At 50.3% G+C, this 22,394-nt stretch overlaps 1 protein-coding gene across 2 annotated transcripts in view; it reads right to left on the reverse strand.

Annotated features, from left to right (window-relative positions):
- Positions 1-2,355: 2,355 nt before the first annotated feature.
- Abcc5 (ATP binding cassette subfamily C member 5) overlaps positions 2,356-22,394 on the reverse strand; it is an 86,301-nt gene continuing 66,262 nt past the window's right edge. For both annotated transcript variants that reach the window (XM_004640705.2, XM_023700613.1), the window contains exons 23-30: positions 20,633-20,819; positions 19,106-19,195; positions 17,074-17,263; positions 12,632-12,791; positions 8,123-8,201; positions 7,128-7,241; positions 6,066-6,230; positions 2,356-3,770 (exon numbers count right to left, since the gene is read on the reverse strand). In XM_004640705.2, the coding sequence (XP_004640762.1) occupies positions 3,669-3,770; positions 6,066-6,230; positions 7,128-7,241; positions 8,123-8,201; positions 12,632-12,791; positions 17,074-17,263; positions 19,106-19,195; positions 20,633-20,819 (1,087 nt within the window). In that variant the 3' untranslated portion in view covers positions 2,356-3,668. The remainder of the gene's footprint in view (positions 3,771-6,065; positions 6,231-7,127; positions 7,242-8,122; positions 8,202-12,631; positions 12,792-17,073; positions 17,264-19,105; positions 19,196-20,632; positions 20,820-22,394) is intronic.

A 22,394-nucleotide genomic window follows, 5' to 3' on the forward strand; every position in this document is an offset into this window, starting at 1 on the left:
TAGACCACTGAGCCATCTCACCAGCCCCTCATATCACTTTCATAATCAGAAAAAAATGCTAGTAAATGAAACATGGTACCAAACAGTGCAGCCAACCATAGGGCAGATGTTCTGTGGCCTTGTGGTTTATTATTTTCGGTGCTATGCTCTGTCTCTAGGTGACTGATCCCAATGGGACAGGAAAGGGGCCATCTCAACATCATAACGCTACTCCCAAATGCTGGGCCCTCTTGACTTTTGGATCTCCTGATTCATTCCATGTGTGGTTTTTGTTTTTGTTTTTGTTTTTTTCCTATTTGAAACAACTACATTCCTTTTGCCACGACCACAACCAAAGCATGCCCACAACTCTGATTTATATTAACATGTATTCACTGAGAGCCAGTAGTGAGCGGGCCAAGCCAGCTGAACAGTGTGCTAACGTTAAACATGCGTACGGGTAGAACACCACAGCGAAGCCAGGGATTACGAGGTATACAAAAACGACCGCTGGCTGCCTCTGAGCTCATGCTCAAGGCAGAAACATACGAAAATCATGAAGCGTAATATGTAAAATAAAGGAAGCAACCCTGAAAATCAGTGTGTCGATGGAGGGTAGGAACTCAGCGAAACTGGCTAGAAAAGGTTTTGTGGGAGAGAGCATATTTAAACCGAGTTGTTTAAAAAAAAAAAAAAAAGGAAAAAATACTGCAGTGCCGGCCCCCATCCCTGAGGTGCGCTGAGACGGCGAATGAGACTGGGCGTGGTGGTGGTGCGCACCTGTAATCCCAGTGCTTGGGAGGCTGAAAACAGGAGGATAACTATGAGTCTGAGCTACATAGCGAGACCCTGTGCACCCTGTACTAAAAAAAAAAAAAAAAAATCATGGTTCTGATTGACAAGAGTTGAGGAATTTCAGACTGAGAAAAGATAAGACATAGAGGTATAAAAATATATGGTTTGTCTTTAGTGATATGTAGTAGAAAAGGACAGCAGAAGCAGTTAATGCATGCTTCTGACCATCAATACCAGGAATCAGGGCCTTCTCTAGGCAGACACCCCTTAAGAGTTTTGGAGGGTGAACTATTTAATCAGTTTGGATTTCTGGTATTTGACAATAATAGATGCCGCTGCAGGTCCCTAGAGAGGGACATTGAGGCAGGGAGGCCTTAATGAGGGTATAGGGGAAAGGGTGTGACAGTGACCCACAGGACCTGGAAAGTGCATTTGGAGAGAAGGGGTCTGGGCTGTGGCTCAGGGGCAGAGCATTTGCCTAGTATGTGTGAAGTGCTGGGCTCAGCCCCCAGCACAGGAAAAGCAAACCGCAAACATCTGAGGGACAGGGAGAGTTACAGATGAACTTAAGGCTGCCTGTCCTAAAGACCGGGAATTCAGTGCAACACCAAGACAGGGGCTTTGAGTTGCCTGGGGGACGTCCCACTGGCACCAGCCTCAGAGGCCAGGTTCAGGACAAAGGTGTCACTGCACCCCAGGGAGTGAGACTTCTCCTACGGAGAGAAAAGGCTACTGTGGGTGGAGTCAGGGAGGGCTTTCTCTTAAGGGCCAGAGCAGGCTGGCAAAAGCAGGAGAACCAAGAGATGTAAGAACACAAAGAAAAGTCAGTGCGGTGCACAGCAGTGGGTGTGAGCAGGCAGATCACAGGGGCTGTCTCCCCACCGACCATCGTCGGAAGACTGATCCAGTGCGTCAGTAACAGCACTTTCGCCCACAGCCTAGTCTGCTTCCCTGGAGATGTTCTCTATGTGACCTGTGACCCAGCAGTCACAGGCCACACGTGGCACCTGAGCACTGGCAGTGTGACAACTGGGGAATGGATTTATTCATCAAGGAACTGAGTTTTACATTCTAGAGCCGAAAGTCTTCAACTTTAAGACAACTTACAAAGAAGGCTAGATTTCCCCAGACGGGCAGCAGAACTAAGGGCTACCAGGGTAAAAGCTTTGTCTGTGCGCAACACAAAGCACAACCTTCAAAGTGAGCACGCGTCAAACTGGTCGCTCATTCTCACTGGGTTAATATGAATGAATTGGCCAACAGGGCAATTACACTGTTTGATTTGCTAAGAACCCTCACCACACTCTCCATTTTAAATGTTTTACCACCCCCCCACCTCACTGCAACTGTCTCCCACGACCCACCTTCTTACTGCCAGGGTGGGAGCTTCATTTGGGGCCCACACCCAGAAGCTCAGGAGTTAGGGTTCGGACCCCCGCAGAGGGTTCCGGCATCTGCAGTCTGCTCTGCCCTTCCCAGGCACCTCACCATGGTAGACTATTTAGTCCAAGGCTCCCGTACTCCAAAGCCATTTGAAGATACCGCCATCCCTTCCCAGAGAACTACTCTATACACCACGAGTTTTACAAAATCCAAAATAATTTTATTCACTTTTTCAGAGTTTTGCTTCCACAAGGTGTTCGGCAAACATGCTAAGGCGACAGAATGTCTAGTTGGTCATGACATGCAACGCTGACCGTTCGACTGATGACAGCAGCGACCACGCCCACCTGAGCTATGGGCCCCAGAGCACGAGGGGTCTGCAGGAACACACCGAACCACACGGCAACCAGCAACCTGAGGTAGGTCTCTTTACAGTACAAAACTACGCCAGTGTGAGACACTGATTAGCAAGAGCTGCTGGGAGTTGCAGACTGTGGAGAGGGGGAGACTGTGCAACAGCTGTAGTGAGGGAGGACAGATCCCGCGCACCTCGCTGTGGATGGAGGGGCGGAACGGGCAGAGGAAAGGTACCACCGGAAGCAGCGGCCGTCACCCGGCGATCCGCCAGGTCTCAGAGCTCAGGGCTCTGCACAGTGGCCAGCTTGGGAACCTGAGGCAGTGGGACACTCTGTGAATAGACTGGTTCTGGTTTAGAAACAACGGCAGAAAGACGAAAAGCGGGAGAGAACGCCCTCTGAGGGATGTGCCATTCACTTTTTTCTCCCATTCCTGCTGGGGGGAGGGCCTGGGGCTCCACCCCACTGCGCTCCTGACGGGACTGGAAGTGACACCAGGACAGAAAGCAGGAGCCCTGAGGATTCACAGTGCTCTGCAAGGCCTCCTGTGGCCTGCTGGACCCGCCCTGCCCCCACCCGTCTGCAGTGGTCCGGGAGGCCACGGAGGGGCTGCAGCGGGCCCACTATTGCCACATGTCTTTGTCTGGACACCCAGAAGCCCAGCACCATGGAACCAGCTAGAGAACAAAACGCTACCCTTCCTACCACCTAATAGCAAAACCAGATCTCTAGTGCAGCAAACTGTACAAAAATGATAGAAAGGAATAGGCACTGTTATTAGCACAGTGCTTATTTTAATATAAAATAAACAGCTTACATTTTCACTGTAAATATAGGCTATGTACAGAATTATATATAGATATAGCTACACGTATAAAGCTTCATTATAGGCCTCTGATACATTTATAATAACGGTTCCCTGAACCTTTTAGAGTGCAATTAAGAACAAAAACTAAAATTTTGTTTACATGAATGTGGAATAAATACAATAATCAAAATAGGACTCTCCCTAAAAGTGAAACACACAAGCCAATCCTGAACTGCTGTGCGAAAGATAAAATCGGGAAAGGCAAGGTTTCGGCAGGAGGACACGAGGAGGGGCCCGCCCCAGGCAGGGAATGGCGATGCTCCGAGAAGATCTGTCCGCGGGACGAGTTAGCCCTTGACAGCCACCTTGTTCTCCACAGCAGCGAACATGGCATAGAACCGGGAGCTGTCGTTGGACAGGAGGACCGACGGGGTGTCGAACTCCACCACCTGCGAGAGGAGAGGCATCAGGATGTGGCTGTGTTTCAGAGAGGCCACTGTGGAGGAGGTGATGGAGGCAGAGCCCAAGCCCCTGGGGACAGCATCGGGGACCCCTCGAAAGCCTCACTGCACCCATTTTACAATAACCAGGGTGAAGGAAAGGCCTGGAAGAAACCACCCAGCTCTTTGTATAAATCCCAACTCAGTCTTGCAGTGAAGAAAGTGATCCTTGAGGTCTATAAACGGCAGGAACAGGGGTGGGTACCATGGCTCATGTCAAAGCACAGGGACACATCCTTCAGTTGTGCAAGCTGACCTAGTCCTACAGGCAAAGACGGTGAGCTCAGCATGCCTAGCTGGCAGGGGAGGAACAGTCCTAAGGGACAGACTCCATCACCTGGCCATGCCGCTGATGTGCTTGTGCACAGCTGCAGAAATCAGGCTGCAGAAGGAGTGATCCAAAGGCAGAGCCTCCCACCCGCCAGGCAGAGGCTGCGAAAGCCGTGAGGTGCCAGCAGAGTCACAGGACATACCCCTGGCCAGGCACATGTGAGGAGTCTCCTCAGTGCTTCCTCAGGAGACCTCAGTGGGATAGGGCAGGAAGAGGAGAAGGGCAGACGCCCTGCAGGTTCAGGGGGTGCCGAACCCGGAAGGTGCTCTGACCACCTGATGCACGGGACAGCACAGAGCCTCCCACCTGCAGGAGCTGAGTGGGGTCGCTCTCTCTGGTGGGCACGAGCCAGAGCACTGGATGCTCATTGCTGGAGCAGATGACTTGCCTTTATGCTTTGTTTTGTGTTTTAGGCTTTCCTAAAATCAGTGATTTGGCTGCAATAAGCCAAGCATCACGGGTACCTTGTCTTCTACCAGTAGTAACATGGTACCATCCTACCCACTTTACTGAGTGTTTATTCCATGGCAGGGACTGTGCTTAGTGCTCTCACCAGGTAATCAATCCTCACGGCAACCAACAAAGACAGGGGCTTTATGTTTTCAAGGGAGGAGATGAAGGCTAGGGAACTCTATCTACAGCAGGTAGAAGAGTTATTTAATTAACAAGAAAAGAATCTTAAGAGAAGGGAAGGTTAGAGTCCCTCGATAGAGAGTAGAACTCTGAGAAATGGAGCCACCCTAGAAATTAAATGGGCTGGGCTTATGTCTTTAAAAAAAGAATAAAAAAGAATTTCCGAGGGTGCTCCTGGCCCCTTCGACCTTACTTATTATATTTAACACTAACATACATAGTAGTCGCTCTGTGCATCTAGTAGAAACAGAACCTCAGTACACATCTAGGATAGTGAAAACAAGGACAGGTGATAGTACCTGCCCAGGTCCAGCCCCAGCCCTGCCACCTCCTGTGGCCTCAGGTAGGCCAAGTCCTGAGCCTTCATCTCTTCCTCCGCAAAGCAGAGTAACACCGTCTCCCTCCCATCTACGTGTTGAGTGATGCAGCAGGAAGCACCAAAGACAGTGCCTGACACATAATAAATAGTCAAGTAGCTAACAGGGCTTCACTACATAGCTGAGGCTGGCCTTGAACTGTGTAGCACAGGTTGGGCTCAGATTTGCAGCAACCTTTCTGCCTTAGCTTCCAGAGCCCAACTATTGTTATTATGTGCAGTACAGGGGACTGAACTTGGCCTTCACACTCCTAGCCCTTTTGAGACAGGACCATGTTAAATTGCTCAGTTACCCAGGTGGGGCTTGAACTTATAATTGCAAAGAGCTGTAGTACTGAGCACAGGCCCTTGCTTACTTGCAGGGAGCTCAGGGAGACAGGTCTGCTAGTCACTACAGACAAGGCAGAGGGCTGCCAGGGAGGGACCGATACAGCTGCTCGGGCTGAGGCAAGCTGTGGGTCTCATGAAGCTCTTCCCATTTGAGTCATGGCCTTCTTCAGAGACAGGCAGGTGGCACACAGACAGAAGCACTTGGAGGAGGTGTGACAGCCTACAGCCAAGGCAGCTGCACGGGAAGAGCAGGACATGAGGCGGGACAGGTCGGGGCCTGGCTGGGGGCAAGCCTGGTACTACTATGAAACTGCAGAAAGCAAACGCAGGCTGACTGGATGCGATAAGCCTGGGTCAGTGCACGTGCTCACTGGCCTATGTCAAGGTGCCACTGCTTGCAAGCAACAAAAGAACAAGCAGTCGGGACACGAGAACACAGGGATCTCCCAACTGCGTCCTCCCAGCCGCACTCAGAAGCCAGCTGCGACGGCTGCTCATCTCATGCCCGAACCACAGGAAGACACAACCAGCCCGCCACTGGGAGACGGTCCTCTCCCCAGGCAGGGCCTCCTACCTGTCCCTGGGCCAGCACCATGATCCTGTCGGAGCCGAGAACCGTGTGCAGGCGGTGGGCGATCGTCAGCATGGTGCAGCCCGCGAACGCTTCTCGGATGGTTTCCTGCATCAGCAAGTCTGTCTCTGTGTCCATGGCGGCTGTAGCCTCATCCAAGATCAGAATCTGACCAGCAAACCGAGGAGAGAGAGGAGCCGCTGAATTCCTCACATGCTGCTTATTTCAGTCACGGTAAACGGAGTGCATTCAATTTTATACTGTAGCTCCTTCCAGAAGGCGCACATAATGCTGGCCCTGCGACGTGTACAGCAACCTTTCTGGACTTTCTCATTGTTCTGTTTCTACGAGGAGGATGGTAGCTGACCTTTTGGCGGGATGGGACTGAACCAAGGGTGTTGAGTACATCTCCGGCCCATTTTTGAGACAGAGTCTTGCCAAGTTGCCCATGCTGGCTTTGAACTTGTGATTCTCCTGCCTCAGCCTCCCACACTTACAGGGTGACAGGTGTGTGCCACTGTGCCTGGCTACCTTGTGGTCTTGAAATCTGTCCGTGGCCTATAGTACTACAACTACTCACTGAAACAAAAGCTGCCCTTGTATTCTACAGGCACAAGGAAGTTAAAAACAAACAAAAGATCCCCAAGAACTCAAATTATACGGAGGTTAATTTAGAAACATGGCCAGGCATGGGGGTGAACCCCTGTAATCCCACCACTTGGGAGGCTGAGGCAGGAGGATCACTGCAAGCTCAAGGCCAGCCTGAGGTACAAAGTGAGCTCAAGGCCAGCCTGAACTGCGTAGCAAGACCTGTCTCAAGGGGCCTGGGGAGATGGCTCAGTAGAATAAGCGCTTCCCTGCAAGGGCCTGAGTTAAATCCCTGGTTCTGCCAAAAAAAAAAAAAAAAAAAAACATAGGGGAAACTAACCTATGTGACTTCCCATAAATTTCACTTTTGTACTCTGGGAAAGTCCCCTGGGCTGGAGGCCTTGGGCCAGGCTGAACCCTGTGCTCCTGCTGTTCTCTACCCCCGTCTCCCTCACCCTTGCCCAGTAGTGTCCTCACCTTACAGTGGCGAAGCAGGGCCCTGGCTACACACAGGAGCTGCCGTTCCCCCACTGAGAAGTTGTCCCCATTCTCCATCACTTCCGACTCAAGTTTCAGAGGTAGCTGAGCAATCTAGGGAGGAGGGATGGAGAGACATCGGGGGTAAAGACCCAAACTCAGCCACTGAGAATCCAGGGCAGAGAGCTGTTATCTGAAGCAGGTGAAGGCGCATGAGCTGCCACGAGGCTCAAGTGGAGGAGGGGCGGGTGTGAGCATGCAATAGCACCCACGCTGTCTCGGGCAGTCTGCACCTCAAACACAGGACTCTTTCTGCTTCGTGCCACTGGAACATCCTAGAAGTTCTAACTTTAACAGGTTCCCAAGCCCTGTCAGACAGCCCTCACTCTGGTCCTGAGAACAAGGTCACACATGGAGATGGGCATCCAAAATCCCACTCCATCAGCCCAAAGGCACTAGAGGCCCACGCCTGCTGCACTGCCCTCCTTGTGAGCTGAAAGCCTTCCATTCCTGCAGAGAAGAAAGCTCAGCTAGCTGGATCGGGGAAGACTCAACCCAGGGCACTGAAGCCCAGCACCAGCTAGCAGTACTTGTCTGTAAACCAGCTGCTAGCGGAGCCCATGAGAACCCCAAGAGGTCTGTGACCCACCACAGTGTGGTTCCTGCAGGCTCAGTAGTATGCTACACTGTTAGTGATGACCAGAAATTAAAAACAGCGCTCATCTTAAATAGCTGTTGTTACTGTCCTCTTAGCCCATGCAGAGTCCAAGGCTGACACCACCACAGCAGTGTGGAGGTGTAGCGAGGAGACCAAATCTGTAGTTTGTATCTGAAATGCCTGCACAGCCCTGTGGGGAAGCAGCCTTCCACAGACTTCCTGGGGGTACAGGGGAAGGTGACTGTGGGCCACAGGGAGCCAGAGCAGGCTGGGGAGTGAGGGCAGCATCTGCCCTTCTATCTGCACCCAGCGCCCCCACCCCGAGCTCTTCACTTACACATTCTTTCATGTGTGTCCTTTCTAGGGCATCCCAGATCTGGTCTTCAGTGTACTGGTTGAAGGGGTCCAAGTTTGATCTGGCAAGAAGCACAACAGCAATTTCTCAGAGGCCAGTGTTTAAGTAACCAACATGCAGTGGTTGTCTGCAGTAAAAGAGGAACATGTACACAGGAAGAGACTGGAGGACTTCAGCCCAGGGGTCACAGATGGCTCACTCCCTGCCAGCAACAGGAGGGAGTTTTCTGTTCTTCTCCTCTGTAAAGCCTGACTTAATGTTTATTAATCATGAGGAAATTTACAGACACACAAAATGACACCCCTAGAAACACTGTCACTGCGGGCACACAGGCGTCTAGAGTTTTCTATGCACACCTGTTAAAATGCATCTCGGCAGGAATAGACCCAGAAATGCACCACTGAGTCCCATCACTGAACAGGGATCACAGCTGCAGCTGCCCATTCTGCAGAAGGAGCTGAGCGGCAAAGGAGGAAGGGCACAGAGGAGAGCAACTTGGGAGGAGGGGATTTTACCGGAACAGAAGACCGGTTTGAGGACAACCCTTGCCCACTGCACTACCTACATCCACCTCACAGCAATCACGACTGCCACTTGAAGAATAACACTGGAAGAGTGACCATCACGGGACAAGGACAAAGAAACCAGGGTGACACATCTTTTTTTTTTTTTTTTTAAGGAACTGGGGATTGAACTCAGGGCCGTGTGCTTGCCAGCAAGTGCTTATTCTACTGAGCCATCTCCCTGGCCCCTGAGTGACACATTTATAAGCTAAGGGACATCAGATGACTGCCAGTCACCAATCAGAAGCCAGAAGAAGAAAGGAAGCTCCCTCTCTTGTGAGCTTCAGAGGGACGGGGACCCTCCTGCCATCTTTTTTTTTTTTTTTTTTGGCGGAACCGAGGATTGAACTCAGACCCTTGCACTTGCCAGGGAAGCGCTTATTCTACTGAGCTATCTCCCCGGCCCCTCCTCCTGCCATCTTGACTTCAGACTTTGACCTCCAGAACCATGAGAACATACATTTATGTTGTTTTAGGCCACCTGGCTTGTGGTATAGTTGTCCCTTGGTGTCCACAGGGTCTGGTTCCAGGGTCCCCTGAAGATACCAAAATCCATAGGGTTCAATGATAGAAAATGGCCCAAGAGTGCTGGCCCTTGGAAAAGCAGGTGGGGGCTCGGTGTGGCTACCGCTCTGAACGAAATGTGTGCACCTCAGCTCCGTGGGACACAGGGAGGTGAGGCCCTGGGAGGCCGTGAGCTTAGGCCAGGGTATCCCAGTGGGATCAGTGCCCTTGGACAAAGAGACACCAAAGCTTGCCTGGTCTCGTCTGCACACGCACACCCAGGAAAGACCATCGTCACTGGCCAGGAAGGAGGCCCTCCACAGTGGCCCTGAACTGTGAGCCATAATGCTCATAACTGTGAGCATTTTATTATAGCACCCGAGGAGACAAAGGTGTCCACTAAGCCTCCTAGAATACAAATGAGTTCAAATGCCATTTCCAAGGAAAAGGGGACACTTAGCTTTAACCTTTTACTAGTTCATTTATGTAAATACAAGATGATCAAAAATTGCATTTTTTGTTCATTTTATAATATACCAGGAAATATAAAAAGAACACTTTTATCCAAGTTGTCTGCTACATGAATCTACTGGTTGAAATGATCTTACCAAGCAACACTCGGAATAAGCTGTGAGGAGATAAAAGACCAGTCTGAATACTACATGGTCACGACAGCACACAAGAATGTAAACCGTAACTGCTAACAAATGCTAGCCGGACAATAAAGACACTTGCTGCTTGCTGTTACTGGCGTGTCCGCGTGTTTTCTTTTCTCTGGGGCTCTCACCTGGGTATACACTCTTCAGTGCTCCCCTGACCCTGACTAGTGGTGTAGTCAGAAGAATGGATTGAGTGTTTCTCTCTTTGGCATCTGCCCTCGGGGTGCACAGCAGCCACAGGAGCTGGGGGGGCTCCCGACTGCCTCCCGGGCCAGTGCCCCAAAGACAGGAAACCCCGGGCATGTCTGGCCCAGCAGCAGGAACAAGGACAGCACATCCCACTGGTCATGCCTAGTGCAATGGACCATGGAGAACTTGAATGGCTGGCTGCTGTGGAAGCCAGGCTGTGGGACACAGGAAGCACCACCTACCCCTGAAGCTCTCCAGAAGCTTCCAGTCCTCATATCTGAGAGAATCTGCAGGAAAGTTAGCCTGGTGTTGCATATGAGGCTGCTGTCCCCCAGAAGGTGGAGGCAGAGGAGCCCCTGGCTCAGGGAGGTGGACCACAAGGACCAGGCACCTCTACCCTCATACAACATATGACCTATGTGGCCAGAGTTAAAGGAGCTGGTAAAACAATTGAAACAAAAGGAGGATTAATTGGTTATGGGGTGAAGGGGTTAATAATACACAGCTAAGCCTGCAGGAGAGGTCCCAAATGGCCAGCAGAGCCAGCACCGCCGTGACCAGTTCTGCAGGATGTGCCAAGGACACCCCCGCTCGGGAAATGGGCTTCCTCATGGTATGGCACCACGGTGCGGGTGGCTGGTGATGGGAGCCCACCTGCTGCCCAGGCATGCAGGCTTCAGCACTGAGGCCAGGCTTTAGTTGTGGCCTGGAAGTGGCTGTGAGGCACTGGCACTCAAGCTATGCACTTCACGGCGGAACAGAAAGGACCTCTAGAGACACCAAACAAGCTGCAGGGTCTGCCAGCGACAGGAAGACGAGGAGAACTGACACTGGTCAGTTGCCAGCCCCTGGGGCTCAGGCAGCGGGCGCTCCTGGTTGTCCACGCTCCTGGGAAGACTTCTGGGCTTGTGGGGCTACTGGGGCATAAGCCAAAAGCAAGGGAAGCAGAAGAGCCCTACTGGATTTTGGTCACAGTTGTGGAAAGGAGCTGAAAGCCGATACTCTGACTGAGAAACAGCAGCCGTATCCTGTGAAAGTGTCACAGGGCAGAAGCACAGACTAGATCCCGGCTAACAGCTGGGTCCACACACAGCACATACATGGACACCTGTCCTGTCCCAGTACCCTCGTGTTTGGAGGTCATCTTGCAGCAGAGGTGGCCTCCTTTCCAGCCAGCCAGTTGGTAGCTGAACAGGCAATGTTACTGGGGCCAGTGATGTACAGGGCACAGGAAACCGTACAAGATGATGGATTACAGGGTGACACCTAGCCACTATGCAGCAGGGAGAGAGGGCCCTGTGGCCGATGCCTGGCACACCCATGGGTCCAGCTGTGGCACAGCCCCACAATGGACGGCAGCTGCTGTCCCAACCCAGCTCGGAAATACTTGGGTCTAAAACTGGAAAGGGAAGACTGAGCCAATGGGCAAAGTTGCAGGCTGTGGGGCTACTTCAAACGCATGCAAAAGGCCCCCAGATGTTTGCATGGACAGTTGGGTGCTCTTTAGGTGGCGGACACTGGTGGCTGGCCTGCGCAACCCAAGACTGGCAGACAGGGGGCTGGTGAGATGGCTCAGTGGTCTAAAGCACCTACTTAGAACAAGCTTAACAAAGCACAGGGTCCGCGGTTCAATCCCCCAGCACCACATGCCAGCCAGCCCCGCCCCCTGGTGGGCTGAGCTGGCCACACACACACACACACACACACACACACAAATAAATAAATAAAATTAAAAAAAAAAAAAAAAAGACTGGCAGACAGGGCACCGACTCTATGGCAAGACTTCTGGGAGCCGCCAAACTAAGCATGTAGCGTAGCATGTTTCAGGACACAAGTCCCTCCCCTACCAGGGACTGACTTAGCAGACAGCGTAACAAGGCACTGAATGTTTGGCTCCTGCATGTAGGATGCTGCTAGGAACAGCCTCCGACCAAGAACCAATTTCACAGAGGCCCAGGCTGAGTAATGGGCCAGACACCATGATGTCAGATGCTGAAGTATTCCACTGGGTCCCTGGCCCGACACCCAGCATTAGGGAGGCTGAGGCAGAAAGATCGCCGTGCATCTGAGGTCAGCCTGTGTTACATAGTGAGAGCCTGTCTCAGAAAAAAAACAAGGACAGAAAAGAACTGGCACTGTCAACACGCCCAGAAAAGATAGCAGAGTGGCACAGACAGAACATACAGGTGAGGATGGCATCCTTGGCTACCATTTATCGATGCCTGCTCTGGGGCAGGCTCTGCGCTAATTATATTTGCATGAATTTTTTTTTTTTTCCCCTTACTTAATCTACACAATGAGTCTTTAAAAATATCCCTATTTCCAGATGAGAAAACAGGCTTAGGAGCAGTACCGTGTCCATTCAAGGGGCGGAGTCCTGGCCCCAAACCTGGCCCCTCTTCACAGCCCATGCTTGGTCTGGTTAACAAAGCAGACTGTGCAGGGGATCCCAGCTCGCTTCCGCAACACGAGGCATGCAGTATAGGGAAGGAAGTGGCTCAAGGTCCCAGGACGAGGCCTGGCCACAGCGCCCCTGTGGCCTCCCAAGGTACGAAGCACGCAGGCGCCTGTCTTACCTGACGGTGCCGCTGAACAGCACTGGCTCCTGAGGAATGATGGAGAGTTTGCTGCGCAGGTCGGCGAGGCCGATGTCACTGATTCTCACTCCATCGATCTTGATGCAGCCTCCAGATAACTCCACCAGCCGGAAGAGGGCCATCCCCAGAGAGGACTTCCCTGGTGACCAGAACAGGCAGGAAAGGGGCTCTATTAGCAGCTTCTGGATGATAAACCTGGCCCATCCCCAAGGCAGAATCATCTTTTTATTTTTGTCTAGTCATTCATTATTTTGATGGAGATAATGGATAAAATGATAGGAAGAGACAACCATGTAGCTACACATCAGGTGTTCAAATCCCGCAGCTGCAGCCTGAGCGGGGAGAGATGGTCCACGCCTGTGAGAAGAAACTGGGAACACCTGTTTCACCTCAGGTTCCCCGCCTGCCCGCCTTGAGCACAGGGGCACGGGGCGGTGCTCCCCAGGCAGTCAGAGGCCAAGCACCTTTCCCCAGTCCCCTGACTGTGGCTGAGGGGGACATGAGGTCAGGGCCTGTCATCCCATAGCGGCAGCAGGGAGCAGGAGAGGTTCTGGGAAATACACGAGGGAAGCTGGCTGGGCTCAAGCGAGGCGCTGTGGCTGCCTCCTGAATAACAGAACGAGGCAGCGAAGCAGGCCTGGTGGACACATCACCAGGTTCTGTTGCAGGGATGGCTGACGTTCAGTTGGACTGACATTTGAAAAGCTGTGCACATTAAGATGCATCATGTATATACACAAACTCCCCCAAAATAAATGTAATCATTACGGGCTGCGGGTGTAGACTAATGAGAGAGAGACACCAAGGAGCGCGTAAGCAAAAATTTTTTTAAAAAAGAGGAAAAAAGCTGTGTAAAACAGGAAAATAATCTATCTCTCTCAAAAACTCACTACTCCAATTATTCTTATCAGTCCAGCCCTCTGCACGGGGCATCTGCTTAGCATGAAGCTTACTATAACTGTGTGGTACAGATGTCAGAGCTCAGAGTTTACCTGCAGCCCCGATGATTTCCTCTGGGTAGATTCTAGAACTAAAAGAACCATGCAAAGGCTGTAAATATCTACAAGGTGCTCTCTCTCCATGCAAATGCACACAAATTCCCAACTATACATAAACCAGAACCACCACTTTCTGCACCTCAGATCCACAGAGTGGTCAGGCACCTTAGATTCGCTGGGCCTCCCCCACACCCCCTCTACTCAGCCAGACCCCCCCACACTGCTGCCTTCGTGCTCTGACTCAGCGGGAGAGCCCAGGGGAGCACAGCATGACTGTCACTGCGTGGGGTAGAGGTGCCGTACTAAGGCCACAGATGGTCTGCCTGGCCCGTGGTGTCTGCAGCCACCATCCTGCTGTCAGAGTTTGTCCCCTGGGTAGGACCCTGCCACACCACCGTAGGGCAACAAGAAGCCCAAGAAGGCTGTTCTACGGTTCAGGCCGTGATTTCTGGCGGACGTGAAGTCCAAGTCAGAGAGCTTGTGGCACAGATGCACTTGTGGGCCTTCAGGTGAAAACCGACCTGACTGAGGTCATTACTGGCACCTGGCCACTCCTGTGCCTTCTGGTGCAAATGTGCACGGCCACAGGACAGTAGGAAGACAGCTGGGCAGCTGCTGCGACCTTTCCACAGCTGTGCATCTTCTTGGGCTGCCCAAATCTCAAGAGAACCTCCACAGTCTGAACTGGTAACGAGACAAGTACCCAGCAGGAAGCCCAGTAAATACCACCTTGCTAACGCATACCCTGGCACACATCCACCAGAAAGGGTGGGGAAGCTCCTAGGAACCAGCAACTACTCAGAACTGGGGGACTTGGAAATTCCCTCCTGCCTTACGTAAGGAGTGAAGGGAGCAGCTTCCTCAGGACCCACGCAGAACCGTATCCCAAGATGTAAGTGTGGGCCACGTGTGGTGGCGCACATCTGCAATCTCTGCGCTCTGGAAGGCAGAGGCAGGAGGATTGCAAATTCAAGTCCCATCTTAGCAAGACTTCATCTCAAAGTTAGTAAGGGCCAGCAAGATAGCTTAGCAAACTAAGCGCCTGCACTACATGCTGTGGCAGCCCCACCCCTGGGCACACTGAGCCAGTCACCAAGACAGGGCATGGTGTTATATGCCTGTAATCCCAGCACTGAGGAAGCTGAAAACAAGAGGATCACTGTGAGTCTGAGATGTGTAGTGAGACCTTGTGCCAAATACATAAAAATTAAAATAATAATAATAATAAGATAAACCATAAAAGGACTGGGGATATAGCTTAGTGTGAAAGTCCTGGGTTCAACCACTAGCGCTGCAATAAGTAAAACAGAAGGGTACAGCGTGGGTAGGAATGGTGTTCAAATAAACGGGTCAACTATTCCGCTTGAACAAAAGGTGCTGGTCAGACCACAGCACTGGGTGACTTCTCTCTGCCTCTAGGGCTTTACACCAATGGGCTGTGCTAGCAAAAAGGGCAATAGGGTCCTATAGCAGCATCCTCCATCATGACAAGCTCATGGCAAGGCCAGTGAGCTGGAAGAGGCTGATCAGGACTGGAGTTTAGACTGCAAATCAGACTGCCTGCTGAGATTTTTGTTTTCTTGTTTTGCTTTTTGAGACAGCATCTCACTATGTAGTCCAGGCTAGCCTTGAACTCCAGGTGATCCTCCTGCCTCAGCCTGAGTGCTGAGTTGTAGGTATGTGCCACCACACTTGGCACCTATCATTTTCATTTTTTTACTTCTCCTCTGTTCCTACTGTTTAATACAGTCCTGGTGAGCATCTGATCTCTCTTGCTTGTGTTAAAAGGGGAATCACAGGAAAGGACACCAGCGAACTTTCAGTGCACTCTAGGGGCCAACGCAGCAGGGGCTGAGGGAGGGAGCAAAGCAGAGGCTTCTGGGACAGTCACTCCCTTGGTTGATGTTCAGCTTCCTGACTGACACACCAGAGGAAGCCTCTCATCTGAATGTAATTCCCTCAAGCAGAAAGCAGGCAGGGGCTATTTCTTTTCTTCTAAGATTTTGTTTTCTTTTTTCTTTTTTGAGATGGAGTCTTACTGTGTAGTTTAGGCTGGGCTTGATCTCACATTGTAGCCCAGGCTGGCCTCAAACTCACAGTGACCCTCCTGTCTCAGCCTCCCAAGTGCTGGGATCATAAGCATGAGCCACCATGCCTACCCTAAGAAGATTTTTTAAAGTCAATTGACCAAACTAAACAGTCTCTTTTTAATTTTTTTTCCTCATAGCAAGAAAAAAAAAAAAACTCGATTTTTGATGCCAACAAACCATGGGGCTCAGAAAGAAAGCCAGTGATGACTGAACTACAGAAGTCTCTTATAGGATAAACAAGTCACTTAAAAAAAGGGTCAATCTTGGAAACGGCATCGAAGAAGAAAAAAGAAATGACTTAATGTCTTCATCCTAGAGTCCTAAAGATAAACCAAACATGTGAAGCAAAGGCTAAGCCTGTTTGTGGGTTTTGGTAAGACTGTCTCCCGGGCAGGCTGGCCCTGAGCTCACAATGTAGCCCACACTAGCCTTGAAATGTGGTCCCTGGGACTGCGGACCTGCAGCACCACACTTGCCTTCATTCTTTATTTTTTTAAATAGAGATAATGGATTAGGAAAATGATTTCTAGTCTTCATTTGGACTACAGGTTCCATAGAGTCATGCAAGCTTTCAGCATAAATTAAGGCTATACTAGTAACGGATCACAAAGTCATCAAAATTCTCCTCCCACTTTAACTTTATAGAAAAAAAGAGACATAAACCAGGCGTGCTTGCACATGCCTGTAATCCCAGCACTTGGGAGGCTGAGGCACAAGGATCGTTGTGAGTTGGAGACCAGTCTGGGCTACACAGTGATATCAAGGTCAGCCTGAGCTGCATGGCGAGACCCTGTCTCAAAAAGACTAAAAAAAAAAGAGAGAGATGGTCACTGCAGTGAAGACTGCCACCTTCAATTCTTTATCAACTGAGGACTGGTCATTTAAATCTAAGTTATTGTACATCTGTAACACACAACTGCGTATCACACTGCACAGCACTCATTAAGTGTCTAAGGGGGAAATAGCAATTTTTTTAAAGGCCACAAAACTGTGCATAAAATGATCGCATTGCTATCAAAGTGTGAATCGGAACAGCCGAACAAGGCACACCACCACGCTCGTTTCTCTGGCTAATGGCACAGGTCACTGTCCCTCTACTGTGCTTTGCTGCATGTTTCAAGTACTCTGCTCTACAATGTGAGCCTTTGTGATGGCAGAGATCCCGAAGTGGCCTAAGAAGTGGGGCAAAGAACCACCCTAGGAAAGCTGGTCTTGGGGAAGCCTGAGACCCTCATCGCCTGCCTCACGGATCTGGCTCATGAGGATGAAAGTGATGCTCACCGTGCCACCATGGGTGCGGGTGGAACACCACATTCCAGCCTCTGGTCCTTACCTGACCCCGTCCGCCCAACGATGCCAATCTTCTCCTTGGGTTTGATGGTGAAGGACACTTTCTTCAGGACCAGAGGGAGATTGTCCCGGTACCTCATTTCTGCATTCTCAAAAGTCACCTCTCCTTCCTGAGGCCAGTCAGGTGGGGGAGCTTTGTTCTTGATTCTCGCAGGCGCTTCCAAGGACAGGGTCTGGGGGACAGAAGGGGTCAGTTCAGACAGAGCACAGGCTCATGGGGAGCAGTGAGGCCTTGTCACAGGGATGTGGATGCAGGGCACCCACGGCAGCTACACAGAGGCAGCTGCCCTGCTCCCTGACAGTGAAAGGCTCCCTCGGCAGGAAGTGCTCACTACCATAGCTCAAGAGCCCCATCCTGCTCCCACCTGCAGGTAGCCTGGGCAGGGCCACGGCTACCAGATGGTCTTCTCATGGGAGTTTCCTTCCCCAGTGTTGCCTGGTGCAAAGGGAGAAGCTGAGCGCCAGGCACTAGGCTTGCTACCCCACTTCAGCCCGTTTGTATTGGATTTCTTTGAAAACACCCCTCCTGACATCAGATCCTACCTCTGCAACACCTCTGGCCTAAGTGAAACCCAAAGTAGAGAAACTAACAGGTACCGCACAGCTCATCCAGTCACGGCGCTGCACAGTGTCTCGTTTAACCCAGGAGATGCAAACGCCCATTCAACCGTGACACTACTAACTGGGTGACCTAGACATGTCACTTCTTACCTGCAAATAGCAGGGGCCAAACTCTCTGACCTGGTGGACCCTCTCCAGCTTTGGAAGGCTATAACTGCCAAGGTAACCCTGACACCTAGAGTCACACTTCACAATGTTTGAACACCTCTGGTGTTTGCCATGGGGCTCACTGCCTTTTAGGGGTAAGGCTGGAAACGGTATGGCTCTCAGGAAGGGGCCTGAGGCCCTGGGCTGGCGCCCCGCCTGGGGACCAGCCACAGGAGGCAGTGCCACTGTCCTGAGCACGGCCCATGGCACAGAAACACTGACCATCACGGTGCCTCTCCTGCATGGGCTCAGCACCAGCACTGGGAACCCAGGCCTACTCACTGGCGCACACCGCATCCTCAGGCGAATAGCACCGCCAGGAACATCACGCAACAGCCTGGAATGTTTTACCCAATGCTCACCATGTAAGCTCAAGAACTATCTGGTAACGAATGAGGCTGGCTGTCAGAACAAGCCAGAGAAGCACCACAGCTCTGCCAGGAAGCACATGTCAGATACGCTCAAGTCTCAACTGCAGAAGAGTTTTTCAAAAATCCCTGATTGGAAGTCAGTTCTCTGGAAGTTGGAATGCATTCTGCCCATTCTAACAGTGACATAAATGTTGGTAAAATCTCAGGGCAGCTCACAAAGTAGCCGACTCTGGAGAAATGAGTTAAATTTAAGAATCTGACTCTGCCTGCTTCCACAGAGCGTTACTCCAGAGTTCCAACAGGATACCAGCCAGGCGCCAGGCAAGGCTGAAGTTTCCTTGGGAAGGTGGGAAGAGCTACCCATCCTCAGAATCCTCTAAGCTCACTGGCTTCTAAGCTGAATGCTGTGTAGTTGGACACGGAGTCTGTAAAACTACAGGCGCCTGGGTCCCACCCCAGATTTACGGCATCAGAATGTCCACAGATAAGGAAGGCCCATGCTGGCCTTTGCCTAAAGTTCAAGCGTAGAACCTGGTGGTCATCTTTTCCCAAGAACAATCAGAGTAAACTAAGAATTAAACAATACAGGGTTTTAAACAGTGTGAGGAAAATATTACATTAGTCAGCTGAATGGAAATGATGAGATTCTGAACACTTGGAGAACAGTAAGTCCTCCACTGGGCCTAGTTAACATATTTATGCAGAAACACCGATGGTATTTTCTTCTTCACTCCGGCATGCTGGTGAGACTGCTGGTTGTCACTGGTGAATTAAGGTGAGCATAGAAAACAAGCCACCTCCTTGCACTCCAGCTGCAGTGGTGAGGGGCCGGAAGAGTAGGGAGGCCAGGTCACAAGGGGCCCCTCTCAGGCTGACCTTAATGTAGTGATCGATCCTCTCCACTGAGGTGAACCGCGCCTCTGTCTCAGATGCCAGTCTGACCGTAAACTGGAACAGTCCTGTTAACTGATAACAGAAAGCAAAATTCCAAGAGGACTCATTACCAGTACGTGCCAGGCGCTGCTCGGAAACTCGCTCCGTCTAGAGAGCCTCCCGAGCAACGCAGCAGCAGGGCTCGGGGGCCTGTCCTCCTCCTACGTCAGCAGCAGTGCTCGGGGATGCCAGCTGGCACTGTGCCCGGTGGCACTGCCTCCTTGTACCCCAGGGCTTCTAGTCCTCTGGGTCAGCAACAGCACACACTGCAGCAGGAGAATTTCTGGCCCCTCACTAATATATGAGCCTGTTCGTGACAGTCACAAGTAGAGACTTCAGCGTGTGAGCAGCTAGTGAGAGTGCTTCCAGGAGAGTAAGATAAAAGTGATAAGGCTGAGATGAAATGCAGAGCCCCTGCGCCGCAGCCTGGGATTCCCGGCAGTGTATGGAACGCTGTCTTCCCCCAAGACTGCGCAGGAAATCGGTATCTGCACAGACACAATGCTCTGAAGCTAATCTGGCTGCTTAATTTTATCTTTCCAATATGGGAAAATGTCACATATATGCAAACACAGGAAAGCACTGTAATGAGCTCCTATGGACCAAAACTCTACCTTAAAAAACTTCATTTAGAGTCACTATTGCTTCATTTATACTTCCACACACTCCTGCTCCCACCCTCATCTTATTTGGGACCAAATCTCGGCTAGCCTATCACTTTACACATCAGTATTTCAGCTTGTCTCTCTCTGTAAGTGCTCTTAAAAAGTACCATCACTTAAAAATGTTAATTACTTAACATCTTCAAGTATCTAGTCACTTTTCAAGTTCTCAATTGTTCTCTGAGCTACTTGAAGTCCTTCAGTTATCTTTAAATGACTTTCATCTATCTATCTATTTATCTATCTATCATCTATCAATACCCTATGATCTATCAATCTATCATCTGTACCTATCATCTATCAATCACCTATCTATTGATCTATCATCTATCAATTATTTATCTATCTATCAATCAATCATCTGGATAGTGGGAAAATCAGCCCAGGGAAAAATGCACAAAGCAGCGTTCTGAGGGGATTGTAAAGGGTGATGAAGAGAAACTTATGATTATGAAATTATATTAAAATCAGCACCTGTTCCTAAATGCACACAGCGGAGTGAAACCCTTTTATTCCCAGGGCCCACTACACCTCTCTCCTATCCCCACCTGTCCCAAGTGTCAACTCCAAACTATCACTGTCAGAGCAGAGCTGAAGACACTCTAGGGCAGGGATGGTGAACCTTCTAGAGCTTTCACTGATAGGAAACAGCCTGCTGTGACACACATACCATAATTTTGCCACCACATTCTATAGATAAAACACTGCCTTAGGGTGCAGTTGTGCCCATCCCCCACATACACCTCTTCTACAAAACACTGGAAGGTCTCAAACAAGCAACAGTGATGTCCCCAACCCAGATACCGACCTGGACAGCGTAGGAGATGGCGAGACCCGCGTAGGCGGGGGGAATCTGCCCGTGCAGGAGAACAATCATCAGCCCTGTGGTCGTGATCAGGGCGATGCTGATGAGGTCCAGCCGCACAGCCAGCCACCTCATCGCACAGGTGAACAGGAACAAGGGAGCCTGGTTGTCATCCAGTAGCTCCTGGTACCTGTAAGGAAGAGAGAACAATACGTGGGCAAACCAAGTCCCGCGTTGTTCCAGGAGGACATCAAAGCTAAGTCGAGGAACACAGGTATTCTAGGCCTCACATGTAGGAGGAATGGTGTTTGTTAAAGTCAGTTATCTTTTGGGGCTGGTGAGATGGTTCAGTGGTCTAAAGCACCTACTTAGAACAAGCTGTAGCAAAGCACAGGGACCGCAGTTCAATCCCCCAGCACCACATGCCAGCCAGCCCCGCCCCCTGGTGGGCTGAGCTGGCCACACACACACACACACACAAATAAAATTTTTTTAAAAAGTCAGTAATCTTGCTTTACCTTGGTCTTAACCATCCAGTAGAAAAGTATGAAGATGAAATATAGGAAGTAAAGCCATGTTGTTATGTTGAGCTGTGGGGGACTCAGGTCAATAATTTCTGACATTGCCAATTAAACAGAAGACCCAATGCTATTATGGGCTTCTGTACTCTTTTAGAATATTTTGCTGAGTTTACACACCTATAATATTCAACAACGGAACTTAAAAAAAAAATTGGGGTATAACTATGAATGTCCATTTTGTATCTGTGTATTCAAAGTGGTTGGGATAGATATATAGTTGCATTCTCTTAATGAATAGAATGATTTTTTCTAATGGTGTTTGTAAGTAGGATCACAAGTCTGCATCTTGTACAGCAATTAACCACTAAGAAGAATATATGCAGTGTATTATTTGTTGAAACTGTACTTTTGATTTGATTTGAAACTGTCTCATTGCTATATGTTTATCAATAAAACTTTGAAAAGAAAAAAAAAGTCAGTAATCTTTTTAAAAACATTCAAGATGTTAGAAATATCTGCTATAACAGCAGAGGGAAAGCACAGAAAAAAAGACCAAATAAAGGCGCTTAAGCTACGCTTCCCAGGTCAGGTCCTTTGCTATAAAGCGGTTACAATGGCAATCAGCATGAATAGTCCAAGGCCAAGGAGAAGAAACTCTCATGGCCAGCTCAGGCCAGTTACCAGCGTACACCGCCACACAGCCCGAAACCACAGTGCTCCGAAGCAGAGGTGAGCAGAACCACAGCAAGTGGCCTGAACCTTTGCCACTGAAGGCGTGCAGCAACTCAAGGAGTCCTAGAGAGAGCAGACCCACCAAGGGCTCAGGCCACCTGTACAACCAGAACTTCAAAGCAGGAGGTTTTGTTTGGTTTTGGTACTGGAATCGAACCCAGGACCTTGTGCTTGCCAGGCAGGTGCTTGTGCGACTGAGCTGCATCTCTGACCCCAAGCAGGAGGCTCTGGTGAGTCCATGTGCCTTATTATTATTTTGGTTTTTTGAGACAAGGTCTCACTCTGTAATACAGGCTGGCCTTGAGTTCCCTCTGTAGCCCAGACTGGCCTCTCACTCAAAGCAATTTTCCTGCCTCAGGCTCCCGAGTGCTGGGATTACAGGTATGTGCCACCATGCCTGGATTTTTAAAAAAAAATTATTTTACATGCTCACAGTACATGAAGCTTCCATTCATCTTAGAGAGAAACGTGTACACAGCACAACTTGATTGTTTCTTTTTTTTTTTTATTCA

Source organism: Octodon degus, unplaced genomic scaffold (genome assembly GCF_000260255.1).
Source record: "Octodon degus isolate 3935 unplaced genomic scaffold, OctDeg1.0 scaffold00126, whole genome shotgun sequence".
NCBI lineage: Eukaryota > Metazoa > Chordata > Mammalia > Rodentia > Octodontidae > Octodon > Octodon degus.